The following is a 14,827-nucleotide window of genomic DNA, read 5'->3' on the forward strand; positions in this document are numbered from 1 at the left end:
AACCGGTAGTAACAAATTTTACATTTCACCGCTGTGTTAAACTAGCTTAAGAAATGAAAGTTAAACCAACATAAGTGTGCAGCGACCCTGTTAAACTAGCTTAGATGAGAGTTGAGGTTTACAGAGATGCAAACCCTGTTAAGCCAGCTCTAGAAAGGAGAGTTAAACCAACATAGGTGGGCAGAGGTGCAGATCCTGTTAAGCTAGCTTCAGCGGTGAAGGTTAAACCAACATGTGCTGACCCTGTTAAAGTCGTTTAAGAGGTGATGGATAGATCAACATAAGTGTGCAAAGAAACGGACCGTGTTAAACTAAGTTAACAAGTGATGGTTAAACCAGCGTAAGGTTGGCCTTGTGCAGACCCAGTTAAAACAGCTTAATATACAAATTAAACTAATATAAATGTGCCGCTGTGCAAACCCAGCTAAACCAAGTTAAGACACAAGGGTTAAACCAAAACAAGTGTATCCTTTGTGCAGACCTAGCTGTTGTAAATTGCAGGGATTGTAAAATTTAACTTTGGGGCTTATTATTCTCAAAGCAGCTGTTTTTTGTGCTATAGAAACTAAAAGTTCTAAACTAAGGGCCTCTGGTGGCTCAGCAGACTAAGTCTGTCTGTTATTAACACAGCTGCTTGCAATTAGTGCAAGTTCAAGTCCCACCAGGCCCAAGGTTGACTCAGCCTTCCATTCTTTATAAGGTGGGTAAAATTGTTGGGGGCAATAAAAGTTGACTTTGTATACAATATACAAATGGATGAAGACTATTGCTTGACATAGTATAAGCCGCCCTGAGTCTTCGGAGAAGGGCGGGATATAAATTCAAATAAATTTTAAAAAAAGTAAAGCTCTTGCTATTTTTCGTTCTCTAATTTTCCACCCCCAACAAAACAAGGAATTTTCAAAAGATACCAAAAAAAAAAAATGTTGAGACTCTAGAAAGGGTGCAGAGAAGAGCAAGAAAGATGATTAGGGGGCTGGAGGCTAAAACATACGATGAACGGTTACAGAAATTGGGTATGTCTGGTTTAATAAAAAGAAGGACTAGGGGAGACAGGATAGCAGTGTTCCAATATTTGACAGGCTATCACAGAAAGGAGGGTTCCTGAAAGTGAGAACAATCACTCACTGGAACGGCTGACATCCAGAAATTGTGATCACTCCATCCCTGGAGGCTTTCAAGAAGAGATTGGACAGCCGTTTGTCTGGAATGGTATACGGTTTCCTGCTGCAGCAGGGGGGTTGGTCTATAAGGCCTCCAAGGCCCCTTCCAACTCTGTTATTCTGCAGTCAATTTGGTTGAGTACAGTGACTTTTTTCTTTTTTCTTTTGGGGTTCTGCCCCTTCGTGGAACCCACAAAAGTCCCCATTGACAAGACCATTTTCTGTGATGATGGGGAAGAACGTAGCCCTCCCTATTCAAAGCTTTCGGGTTTAAAATACGGGGGTTGATTTCATTGCAAGTTGTGTGTTTGGTATGGAGAACGTGTGGTTTCCTCCTCACCCATCCCCGTTTCCTTGTGATGTGATGTGATGTGATGTGATGTGTCAAGGATTGCTTTGTGCTGTGTCTTGCATGCTGGACCCCGGTTATTTTCCCAAGGAAGAGAAAGGGAAGGGAAGGGAAGGGAAGAGGAAGGAAGGGTGGAAGGGAGGAAGGGAGGGAAAGAAGGAAGGAAGGCTATTTTGTTTTAATTCTTTGCTTTAATTCCTCATTCCTCAGGAAATGATCATCTCTGGACTTCAGCCAGAGACCACCTACTCAATCACAGTGGCCGCCTACACCATGAAAGGGGACGGGGCCCGGAGCAAGCCGAAACCGGTCGTGACCAAGGGAGCAGGTGAGCGTCCCAGAAGGTTGGGTCTTGTTAAGCAACCTTACAGGACCCTTGTCTAAAGATTAGTCCTCGACTTACGACCAGTCTCAGCAACCGTTCAAAGTTACAACAGACCTACCTTTGAGCTATTTAGATCCAGTGTGGGGCTTTCCGCAGTCTACATGACTGAACTTCGGGCCCGTCACATAACATCCGTGGCATTCGCACTCGACGATTACCACCTCTGCCTTAAAAAAAAAATGCCATAAACTCGGGTTGGTTACGTGACTAACTTGTATTATGACCATCATGACTTTAAGACTGCAATGGGTAGGCTCCGTTGTGGTCGTAGGTCGAGGACTACTTGTCCAGTGAGTAGTCTGAAAATCTTTTGAAAATTAGAATTTGACAGTTGGTGGGAGAGACCAAATGCAGTCTTCTGATGTTTCTCCTGGTCTTCATGGATAGCTGTGATACCCCCCAAAATATTCTTTTTCTTCCCTCTTTGTTCTTTTCTCATTTTTCTCATTTTCCTCTTTGCTTTTTTTTTTTTTTTTTTTTTGAGGAATGCACAACTGAGATTTTATTTTTATTTATTTATTTATTTATTTATTAAATTTCTATACCGCCCTTCTCCCGAAGGACTCAGGCCAGAATAAAAACACAGAATATATACAATTAAAAGAATTTAAAATGAACTATTACTATGCGGCCGATAATTAAAACAATTAAAAATTTAAAATATTATTAAAACCCCAATTTAAAATCAACTATTTATGCCAGTCCTGCTTATTTATTATTATTTTATTTAATCAAATTTATATACCGCCCTATCTCCCGAAGGACTCAGGGCGGTGTACAGCCAGAATAAAAACACAGAATATATACAATTAAAAGAATTTAAAATGAACTATTACTATGCGGCCGATAATTAAAACAATTAAAAATTTAAAATATTATTAAAACCCCAATTTAAAATCAACTATTTATGCCAGTCCTGCTTGAATGAATAAATATGTTTTAAGCTCACGACGGAAGGTCCGAAGATCAGGCAGTTGACGTAAGCCAGGGGGGAGTTTGTTCCAGAGTGTTGGTGCAAAGTGTTTACTGATTTTGTGTGTGTGTTTGTGTGTGTGTGTGTGTGTGTGTGTGTGTATCTTTTACAATATATTATATAGGTGGTCCTCAATTTACGACCCCAACTGAGCCCAAAATTTCCATTGCTAAGCAAAACATTTGTTAAGTTGGTTTTACCCCATTTTACGACCCTTCTTGTCACCGTTGTTAAAGAGAATCACTTCAATTGTTAAGTGAGTAACACGGTTGTTAAGTGAATCTGGCTTCCTCATTGACTTTGCTTGTCAGAAGGTCGCAAAAGGGGATCATGTGACTCCCGGACACTGCAATTGTCATAAATATGAGTACCAAGCATCTGAATTTTGATCATGTGACGATGGGGATGCTACAACGGTCGTATGTGTGAAAAATGGTCTTGTCACTTTTTTCAGTACCTTCCAACGGCCACTAAATGAACTGTTGTAAGTTGAGTACTAGCTGTATTCACAGCTTCCACATTAATATTCCTGTATCGGGCATATTGAATTTTCTCTACATGTTGACATAGTCTATTAGTTTTTATTTGTCTTTTTATTTTTATGGTTAGTTACCAGAAACCGCCCTTTCACTGTTATCTTGAAATCATATGAAATGGAGAATCGAATTATTTTTACAAAACTATATTACATTTAATAACTATCCATCTGAGCTCGCTGTGTTATTGTGTTTGGCGTGCATCTGGATTGATGCAGAGGTAGCTGTTTGACTGTAATTAATTTAAGGCAGTGAGCAAGTAGTTTAGTATAGAATTTATAGTCTGCCTAAAGTAATGAAATAGAAGCTTGCCAGGATAGATGGATAACGTGACGATTAAAATATATTTCTGTTGAATTCTGCCAACAGCTAAGTCAAGGACTAGCTGTACCCACCCACGTAAGATCATCTGCGGTGATCTTTTGTCAGTGACAAAATCATCAGGTTATCTAGTTCGCAAAAAAGTCTGTAAAAAAACAACCAAGCCCACAATCTTCGTCCTCCTCCTTCTCTTCCTCCTCCTCTTCCTCCTCCTCCTTCCCCACTCCCTTCTAGTACTGATGATATTAGCTATTTTTGGGTCGTGAAACATCTGCAAGAAAACAACCAAGCTCAGAGGGCACCAAAAAACCCAGAGTCTTCCTTCTCCTCCTCCTTCTTCCCCACCCCCCTTCTAGCACTGATGATGTTAGCTAGTTGGGTAATGAGACATTTGCAAGAAAACAACCAAACTCAGAGAGCGCCAAGGATCCCTCATGTCAACCCTGGGCTACAAATAATTCTCCTTTATTGATTGCATACTTCGCTTGGACAAAAATGGGGATGGCGTTTTGTATCATTCTCTTCCCTTTTTTGACATCAGTCCCCATAAATCTCCTTATTTCCATCTTCACCCCCTCCAAATCAGAGGGGATATTCCAGCCGAAATATTCAACAAAACCCCTTGATGTGCCTAATATTTATGAACATTACTTTTCATAACATTAACTTTATCAATATTAAGCCATTTGTGGAAGTAGTCTTTTTTTTAAAAAAAAAAATCTTTCATGAGGCATCAATAGAAGCAACACAGAGCAACAGCCTTTTCAGGCGATCAGCAATTAGCTAAATGCTCAATGTCTGTCTTCTTCAAAATGATAATTTTTAATTATATTTCCCAACGTTTCAGGTAATGTTTCCCCCCCCCCTAAAATCTTTGCAGTGGGTCACCTATCACTGGATTTCTTTTGCACTGCTAAATGTTTGGATAAGATAATTAATTCATGTACTGGCTGTTTTCCCCATTGGCACTCAGTATAATTTATTAGATAAAAGCAATATAGCTAGTCCTTGATTTAAGACTAAGCCCAGTTGGAAGATGAAATGCATTCCCTGGAAGGGTGTTTTCTTCATGGACCACTCTCTTTTCACAGATACTGAAGCTCTGGAGTTTCCTTTCTCAAACTGGGGGTGCTTCCCACAGTAGATCTCAATCCTGACAACTGTAAAATATGTGGACTTCAATTCCTAGAATTCCCCAACCAGCCATTCGTAGAAGCTGGCTGAGGAATTCTGGGGATCCCATTTTAGGCATGAAAGCAAAGTGGGCAAGGGTGAAATCTAAAAATTTTCTCTACTAGTTCTGTGGGCATGGCTTAATTGGTGGGCGTGGCTTAGTGGTCAGGTGACCCGGTGGGCGTGGCTTGGTGGGTCAGGTGACTGAATGGGCATGGCCAATAATAATAAATAATAAAAATAATAAACAAAGCATACAAAACTTGGGAACGCACTGGTCTACCTTCTTTAAAAATAGAGGCACCGGTCTACTAATTGCCTTTTTTTGGAAGCGCACCGGTCTACCTTCTTTAAAAATAGAGGCACCGGTCTACTAATTGCCTTTTTTTGGAAGCACACCGGTCTACCTTTTTTAAAAATAAAGGCACCGGTCTACTAATTGCCTTTTTTTGGAAGCGCACCGGTCTACATTTTTAAAAAATAGAGGCACCGGTCTACTAGCCACCTACAGCGCTGATCAGCTGTAGTGCGGCCCTTTGAAGTGCAGCTATATCACCACCGAGAGTTTCAGGGACAGAGAAGAGGAACAGTGAGGAGGGGGCAGGGATTTTTGCTACCGGTTCTCTGAACTACCTGCCCCCCATCGCTACCGGATCACACGATCCGGTCCGAACCGGGAGCATTTCACCCCTGAAAGTGGGTGACTTTGGGCCAGCCCACCACCCCACTCTCAGCCCAGCCCACCTCACAGGGTTGTTGTTGTGGGGAAAACAAGAGGAGGAATTATGTCTAGGTAGTCCTCTACTTACGACCACGGTGGAGCCCCATTTTTTTTTGTTGCTAAGCAGGACAGTTGTTCAGTGAATTTTTGCCCCATTTCACGACCTTTCTTGCCGCCGTTGTTAAGTGAATCGCTGCAGTTGTTAAGTTAGTGACACGGTTGTTAAGTGCAGCTGGTTCCTCCATTGACTTTGCTTATCAGGAGGTCGCAAAAGGGGATCCACATGATCCCGGGATACTGTGACCGTCATAAATATGTACCAGTTGCCAAGCATCTGAAATTCGATTACGTGACCAAAGTGTGAAAATTGGTCATAAGTCCCTTTTTTCCGGTTCCGTTGGAACTTAGGTCACTAAATGAACTGTTGTAAGTCGAGGACTATCTGTATGTTCGTCGCCTTGAGTTACTCATAAACAGTAATAAAAGTGGGCTAGAAATCTAATAAATAAAGAACTACACCATACAATTGCCAAGGTTGGGGATTACAGGTGTGGAAGCATCACCTGTCCGAACAGGTGATCAGTACCTGTACTCCTGCTTCCCCTCCCTCTCTTGGCCCTCCCCCCATCGTCAAGGCAACCCAGCGACCAATCAGACGACAGCAGCCAAACGGCAGCAGCCAATCAAAGCATTTGATTGACAGGAGGCATTGGGCAGGGGGCAAGAAGAAGGGGAAGACAAGATGGCTGCCTGAGGACTCTGCCACCACGGCCATTTTGAAGAGGAAGCTAAATAAAGAGAGCCAAACACAAGGAGTCAAATAAAGAGGCAGATTGAAAGATAGACTGCCCTGATGAGGAGAGGCCACACAGAAAGGAGGCCACGGCTGAAAAAACTGGGGAGAAAAGAAGCATTTTATCCCTTCCCTCAGAAGTGAGGGAAAAGCTCTCTTAACTTGACTCCAGAAGCTGTAAATGCTCCAACACTGGAAATTTTTAAGAAAATGTTGGATAAACCATTTGTCTGAAATGGTGTAAGGTTTCCTGCCTGGGCAGGGGGTTGGACTAGAAGACCTCCAAGGTCCCTTCCAACTCTGTTATTATTATTATTAACTCTTTCTCTCCAGAGGCAGTAAAAATTAGTGGGGGGGGGGAGGAGAAGGATAAAAAAAAAATCCAGTCAGGGACAAATAAACTGAAAAGATGGGGAAAAGAGCAGATTTTGGATGAGAAACGAATAAGAAAACAGACACTTATAAACATAGATTGAATTATAGGTAGTCCTCGGTTTACAACTGCTCTTTTAGTGACCGAAGTTACAACAGCACAGAAAAAAAGTGACATTTTTCACAGTTAATGACCGCTGCAGCATCCCCATGGTCAGGTGATCAAAATTGACTTATATCTATGACGGTTGCAGGATCCCATGAGATCCTCTTTCGCACCTTCTGACAAACAAAGTCAGTGGGGGAGGCTGGATCTGCTTAATGGCCATCTGATTCACTTAACAACTGCAGTGGTTCAATGAACAACTCTGGCGAAGAAAGCTCGTAAAACGGAGCAAATCTCACTTAACGACTGTCTTGCTTAGCAGCAGAAATTTTGGGCTCAGTTGTGGTCATAGAATAGAATCACAAGAGTTGGAAGGGGCCTTGGAGGTCTTCTAGTCCAACCCCCTGCTTAGACAGGGTACCCTACACTACTTCATAAATTCATAAATTGAGGACTACCTGTAAAAGTCCGATTGAGCTCTGGAGGAAAAATGCTGTCGTTTCAGGGAGAACGACTATAGAGATCGAGAAAGATTAATGCTACAGATAGAGAGAAATCCAGCCATAAAGCAACTTGTTAGCCATACAACATGGAAAGAGATGAGATTATAGTGAAATTAGGCTTTAAAGAAAATAGTGTAGATAAAGAGCTTGAAGGAAATAGTTAAAATTGATTGATTATGTACCGTCAAGTTGGTGCCAACTCTTTTTTTTTTTTAATTTGAATTTATATCCCACCCTTCTCCGAAAACTCAGGGCGGCTTACATTGTGTTAAGCAATAGTCTTCATCCATTTGTATATTATATACAAAGTCAACTTTTATTGCCCCCAACAATCTGGGTCCTCATTTTACCTACCTTATAAAGGATGGAAGGCTGAGTCAACCTTGGGCCTGGTGGGACTTGAACCTGCAGTAATTGCAAGCAGCTGGGTTAATAACAGATAGACTTAGTCTGTTGAACCACCAGAGGCCCTTGGATAAGCCACACACATAGATAGATTTTCTCCTGCCTCCAAACATTGCTTCTATAAATAAAGAATTAAGTTGGAAGGGACCTTGGAGGTCTTCTAGTCCAATCCCCTGCTCAAGCAGGAACCCCTATACCATTCTGGACAAATAGCTATCCAATCTCTTCTTTAAAAACGCCAGTTATGGAGCATTCACCACTTCTGGAGGAAAGTCATTCCACTGATTAATTGTTCTCACTGTCAAAAATTTATCCTTCGTTCTAGGTTGTTCCTCTCCTTGATTAATATAATAATAATATAATAATAACAGAGTTGGAAGGGACCTTGGAGGTCTTCTAGTCCAACCCCCTGCCCAGACAGGAAACCCTACACCATTTCAACAAATGGTTATCCAACATTTTCTTAAAAATTTCCAGTGTTGGAGCATTTACAACTTCTGGAGGCAAGTAGTTCCACTTATTGATTGTTCTAACTGTCAGGAAGTTTCTCCTTAGTTCTAAGTTGCTTCTTTCCTTGATTAGTTTCCACCCATTGCTTCTTGTTCTACCCTCAGGTGCTTTGGAGAACAGCCCGACTCCCTCTTCTTTGGGGCAACCCCTGAGATATTGGAAGACTGCTATCATGTCTCCCCTAATCCTTCTTTTCATTAAACTAGGCATACCCAGTTCCTGCAACCATTCTTCATATGTTTTAGCCTCCAGTCCCCTAATCATTTTTGTTGCTCTTCTCTGCACTCTTTCCAGAGTCTCAACAGATTAGTTGATCTGTTGCTTCTTGTCCTGCCTTCAGGTGTTTTGGAGACTATGTCGACCCTCCTTATTTCTGTGACGGTTTTTCAAATATTGGAAGACTGCTCTCTTGTCACCCTGGTCCTTCTCTTCATTATATTGGACAAAACCCAAATCCTGTAACCGTTCTTCATATATTGTAGCTTCCAGCCTCCTAATCCTCTTCGTTGCTTTTCTCTGCACTCTTTCCAGAATCACAACGTCTTTTTTACATTGTAGCGACCAAAACCGGATGAGTCCATCTACTTCGTTGCTGGTCGTCCTGCTCTTTCCATCCATCTTTCCCAGCATCAGAATTAGATCTTTAAGTTGTTTGATTGGTTGTGTGCCATCAAATCAGGATTGACTTTAAGCAATCATGTAGATTTTCTCCAGGATAATCTGTCCCCAACCTGGTCCTTTAGGTCTTCCAACAAAACACCCATCACTGATGTAAACTGAGTTTATCTCCCTTGATGCTGGTCCTTCTCTTCTCTTCCATCTTGCCCAGTATTACAGCCTTCTCCAAAGTGCCACATGTCCAAAGTTGGTTAATTTGGGCTGCAGTTAAAATAGAAAACATGTTTTATTATTAAGATTCATTTCTACACTAGTCTTCAACTTGATTTCTTCTAGTTGTGCATTTCTTTTATTCATTTGTGTAAAATAAAAGACTTTCCCTAGTTACCGGGGTGTGGGGGAGAGATTTAAAAAATAAAACCAATCAGTAGTCCAAATTTCCAATGCTTTGTATCTATTGAGTCTAGGTCACAATCTAAGCGGGTTACTCAGCCTTGAAATCAGGAGACTATTAAGTACAAAGCAATTAATCTCATTTGTTTTAATTAAAAGTTCAAAAGTTGAAATGCAAAAAGAGAAAAAAGGAAAGGAAGAAGGGAAGGAAAGGAAATAAAACAAAGAGGAAAGAGAGAGAGGAAGGAAGGAAGGAAGGAAGGAAGGAAGGAAGGAAGGAAGGAAGAAAAAGAAAAAGAAAGAAAGAAAAAGAAAGAAAAAGAAAGAAAGAAAGACAACAAAAAATCAGATGGAATCTTGGAAGCATCTTTTCCAACTCACATATTTTATTTAAAGACAGAAACTTTCTATCTTTTATTTCAGGGGGCCTCCAATCTTGGCAACTTTAAACCTGGAGGACTTCAACTCCCAGAATACCAGCCAGAATTCTGGGAGTTGAAGTCCACCAGGCTTAAAGTTGCCAAGGTTGGGGACCCCTGTTTTATTTGAATACATTCTGTGTGCCAGAAAAGGTGCTCCCAGACTCTTCCTGATTTTGGGCGCACATTGACTAACACAACTCTCCTAACATCTAATATTGTATATCCTTGCAGCAGACAAAAATGTAATTTGCAATATATCGCAGTATAATCTGTGGTTAAAAAATATTTTTTTTTATCGTACTGGCAGGCTGTTTCCCATCGCAAACCCATTTTCTCTTTGGTTTCTAGTCCCAGGGAAACCGATCCTGTCCGTGTATCCCACTCATGAAAACTCTCTCCTGGTCAAATGGGAACCCCCTCTGGAAGCCGAAAGCCAAGTGCTGGGTTACCGCCTCCAGTTCGGCCGCAAAGATGTCGACCCGCTGGCCACTCTGGAATTTGCCAGCCAGGAGGACAAATATACCGCCACCCATGTCCACAAAGGTGCCACGTACGTCTTCAAGCTGGCCGTGAAGAGCCGGGCCGGCTTTGGGGAGGAAGCGTTGCAAGAAATTACCATCCCAGAAGATGTGCCGAAGGGTTACCCTCAGATTCTCGAGGCGAGCAACATCACCTCCAGATCGGTCCAGGTCAAGTGGCTGCCCCCCGTCTTAGCCGAGAGGAACGGGGTCATCGTCAAGTACACCGTAGCCTACCGAGAGACCATCTCTTCGGGAAACCCCCAGGAGAAAGATCTCCCTCCCTCTCCAGAAAACTCATACATCCTGAACGGTCTCAAGCCCAACACCGCTTACGATGTTAAAATCCGAGCACATACCAGTAAAGGTCCCGGGCCGTACAGCCCGACTGTTCAATATCGGACGGTCCTTCTGGATCAAGGTAGGACTTGCCAGTTTCTGCCCCAAGGGTCTCTCACTGAATCCTGGGAGGCAGAGAAGCCAAAACCTAAACCAAAAACAGCTGTAGTCCTAAACTCCTCGCCGGCTTGAAGATGGCGTGTGAGTACCATTAAAAAAAAAAAAAAAAAACCAAACAAGCAGGCTTTTAAAAACAATTAATCATAACAAGGCAGGTGGTTTTCCTTTGCCTTCGGCAGGTAAGTCTTTTTTTCCTTTTTCTGCTAAAGTCCAGTCCAGGCAGCCTCTTGATTGACAGCTGGGCGGAGCAGTTGCCATCACAGGTGGGCGGAGTTTTTTCTTCAGCTTTTGCCCCCCCTCCCTCTCTTCGATCTCTTTTTCTTTCTTTTCTTTATTATTATCGTTATTATTATAATTTTGCAAGCTGATCAAGGAGAAAACACACCTGAGCAAGCCAATTTTTAAGACAACAAACCTGCACAATTCCATGCACAGCTTCTGTCCTCAGCAGCCAAACAGGAGAATTTATAGTTGATTTTCATTGCACTGGGATGCTGTAAGGGGATCATTGGGATCATAAGTGGTTTGTGGGGGTTTTTTGGTAGCGTAACAGGGTATTGCAGGCGTGGATAAGAGTTTTCACGAGGCACAAGCGTCCAGAGGTGACTTTAGGGGACTGGAGTAGCACCTAGTGTGTAGAAAACGTGTCTCCGTTTGATGAAATCCCAACTTCTGCCATTTTCACTCCCGAGTCACCTGCTCTCCCCTTTTGCTGACTGTTTTTCTTCCCCACAGTTTTTCCCAAAAACTTCAGAGTGAAAATGGTTACCAAGACATCGGTCCTTCTGGGCTGGGAGTTTCCTGAAAATTACAACTCCCCTATTTCATACAAGGTACATGTTTAATATCAGTGTCTGCTAGAAATCCTTGAAAAAGGGGATCCTGCGTTCTTCGTGCAACAGAGGCAATTTGGTCCATGGATCAGCCGGATTGCCTCTGTTGTACAAAGAAGATCCCTTTTTGTGTCGTTTGTGTTGGGATGTCATAGCATGCAACCTGCTTTTGTCATCACCCTTGTTTTGAAAGGTTAGTCAATGAAAACCATTACTTTGGAATAAATTTTTGAATAAACCGTTGATGGAATAATTTTGACCGAATAAATTTTTGGATACCGCAGTATTTTGCTCAAAAAATCTGTCACAGGAGAAAAACTGCGCCCTCTTCCGAAGCAACCTAGATCATTTTCAAACAAATTATCCCTTCAGAAATTACTTCTTTCTTCCTGCTTAATTGAAATCCGTTTAGCTAAATTAGGGAATTTGCTGCTATGCAACATTGTAATGACAAAAAGATTTGGACAGCTGGAAAAAATCCACAGAGGCTGACATTCTCAATGGCTACTAGGCATAATAGGCATAAATGATTTGTAGGATTTCCCAAACATGTCGATGAAAACAATGAAACGCTGCTGTGGAACATAAATAGAACGAGGCCGTGTGTCCAGATCCTATTTGTGGGGTTCCTAAACGCATCTGGTTGATTACTGTGGGAAATATGGCAATCCTCAACTTATAACCAAAATTGAGCCCAAAATTTCTGTTGCTAAGCGAGACAGTTGTTAAGTAAGTTTTGCCCCATTTTAGGACCTTTCTTGTCACAGCTATTAAGTGAATTAATGCAGTTGTTAAGTTGTTAACACGGTTGTAAAGTGAATCCGGCTTCCCCATTGACTTTGCTTGTCAGAAGGTAGCAGAAGGGGATCCCATAACTCTGGGACACTGCAACTGTCATAAATACATACCAGTTTCCAAGTGTTCAAATTTTGATCATGTGACCCTGGAGAGGCTACAACAGTCATCCGAAAAACAGTCAAAACTCGCCTTTTTCAGTGACTGTAATTTTGAATGGCCAGTTAACAAACTGATGTAAATAAAAGAACAGAATAACAGAGTTGGGAGGGAACTTCAGGGTCTTCTAGTCCAGGGCTGTCAAACTCGATTTTATTAAGGTTGTGTTTGACCTCGGAGGGCCGGGGTGGGCATGGCCAGGGTGGATGTGGCCAGCTCAACATCACTCGTGTTGGGGGCACCGGTGGTGGCCTGAGCGTTCTGCCAGTGAAAAGGGGCTCCCAAGCTCTGTTTCTGGCTGCATCAGCCTCCTGCAACCCTCTGCCAGCTCCGTTTTTGCTGGCAGAGGCACCACGGGCTGGTCATTTGCTGTTTCCAGGGCAGTTCCAGGGTCCAGATCTGAGCACCCTGTGGGCCAATTCCAGGCCCTGGGCCTTGAGTTTGACATCCCTGTTCTAGTCCAACTCCTTCCTCAGGCAAATGGCTGTCCAGTCTCTTCTTAAAAGCCTCCAGTGTTGGGGCACCCACAACTTCTGGAGGCAAGCCATTCCAATGATTAATTGTTCTCACCATCAGGAAATTTCTCCTTAGTTCTAAGTTGCTTCTCTCCTTGATTATTTTCCATCTGTTGCTTCTGGTCCTGCTTACCAGGACTACCTGTAAGATGAAGGTTAATGTTGGTCTTATATAGCAGGATTCTTTGGGGTTTCTTACATGGACCCAATTAAGTTTCTTCCATACCCTCTTCCTCCATTTCTCACAGATCCGTCATGAGAACACCGGCCAAGAAATTGAGGTGGGTGGGAGTGCCACCAAGAAGCTCATCACCAACCTAAAGCCACAAACATCTTACCGATTCTCCCTCGTGGGCCAGAGAAGCGAGAAAGGAGATCTTCAGCAGAAAGTGGTGGTATCCACTGCAGCCAATATGCTGAGCAGAAAACCAGAGGTGTCTTACCGACACGAAATAGATGGCAACGTGATAGTGAATCTGCCAGATGTCAGGGCTACAGACTCCCCAGTTCAGTATGTATACACTGGGGGACCCCGTTGAGTCTGGCTACACAGTTGACATTTCTCTCTTTCAATGTTTTCATTTGGCCTTTACCTATGAAGATAGTCAAGGTTCAGGAAGCTATCAAAGCATATGAACCATGAACCATTCAGTTATAAAACACAGAAAGAATCATTTAGAGCCAGACTCAGACATTTTCACTGTCTGCATCTAAACTTTTTTACAACCTGGGCCAGTTTTGTTGGGGTCTAGAACAACTCGCAACAGCCAACTCATGGGCAACTTCCCATGGCCTACTTTTATTTTTTTCACTATTGGTGAGACAGCCCAATACATGTCACAAGACAACTCGCCATGGGACAAGAGTTACACTAATATCGGAAAAATGGTGGAATAGAATCATTGACAAAAGGCTGCAAAAGGAGGGAGCAAATGAAATATGAATGACAAAAATAACATAATGTTTTAATTATCTGAAATAATTGTTGAATTTTCCCACAATGAGTTGTTCCATGGCGAGTTGGCTGTGGTGAGTTGGCTATGGTGAATTGGCCTTGGCAAGTTGTCCCATTCTAGTTTTGCTGCCTGAACAACCTAAAACGTGTTATTTATTGAAATAAAATGCCAGAGGAAACCTTTCTAGGATTAACTAGAAATCCTGTGGGAATTTTTTAAGCTAGATCCCACAGTCATTATTTTTCACTATTGGTGAGACAGCCCAATACATTTTTCCTGCTTTGAGTCTTACCTCCGTTAATCACATTTCCCATCTAGATTAGCTCTTCTCCTTCATGGTCTTTTTCTTTTAATATATTCTCTGACCTGTTTTTCTTTCTTCTTTTGATTATCAGAGCATATTACATTGTGGTGGTACCCTTGAAGAAAACTAAGAGTGGCCAATTCCAAAATTCTTACAATAGTCCGGAAGAAATGGATTTAGAAGAGGTAAATGGGGATTTGCCATGAAAAAGTCCTAAGAGATTTCATCTTGTTTCGTTTTTTGAACTTGTAATTTCCTTAGTAGATCCTGGGAATGCTGTAGATGTTATATACTGTATCTTCCCTGGAGGTGGGGGGGAGTATTTAACAATGAACCCTACAGAGAGCCTTCTAATTAACAAAGTAATCCATGGTGAGCTAGGTGGCATTACTGTTATTGGAACTGTTCAAAAGTTATCATCTAAGTCAGGGGTCTCCAACTTTGGCAAGTTGAAGTCCACAAAATTGCCAAGATTGGGAACCTCTGGTCTAAGTTACATTTACAAATGTAAGATGACAGAAGTGATCATCTAAAATTAAACAAAT

At 42.1% G+C, this 14,827-nt stretch overlaps 1 protein-coding gene across 1 annotated transcript in view; it reads left to right on the forward strand.

The window, feature by feature from the left end:
* Positions 1-14,827, forward strand: part of PTPRS (protein tyrosine phosphatase receptor type S) — a 291,141-nt gene that overhangs the window by 209,842 nt on the left and 66,472 nt on the right. Inside the window, exons 13-17 of the mRNA XM_058163586.1 lie at positions 1,723-1,840; positions 10,092-10,682; positions 11,456-11,553; positions 13,271-13,533; positions 14,374-14,467. Coding sequence (XP_058019569.1) covers positions 1,723-1,840; positions 10,092-10,682; positions 11,456-11,553; positions 13,271-13,533; positions 14,374-14,467 — 1,164 coding nt within the window. The remainder of the gene's footprint in view (positions 1-1,722; positions 1,841-10,091; positions 10,683-11,455; positions 11,554-13,270; positions 13,534-14,373; positions 14,468-14,827) is intronic.

Source organism: Ahaetulla prasina, chromosome 1 (assembly GCF_028640845.1).
Source record: "Ahaetulla prasina isolate Xishuangbanna chromosome 1, ASM2864084v1, whole genome shotgun sequence".
Taxonomy (NCBI): domain Eukaryota; kingdom Metazoa; phylum Chordata; class Lepidosauria; order Squamata; family Colubridae; genus Ahaetulla; species Ahaetulla prasina.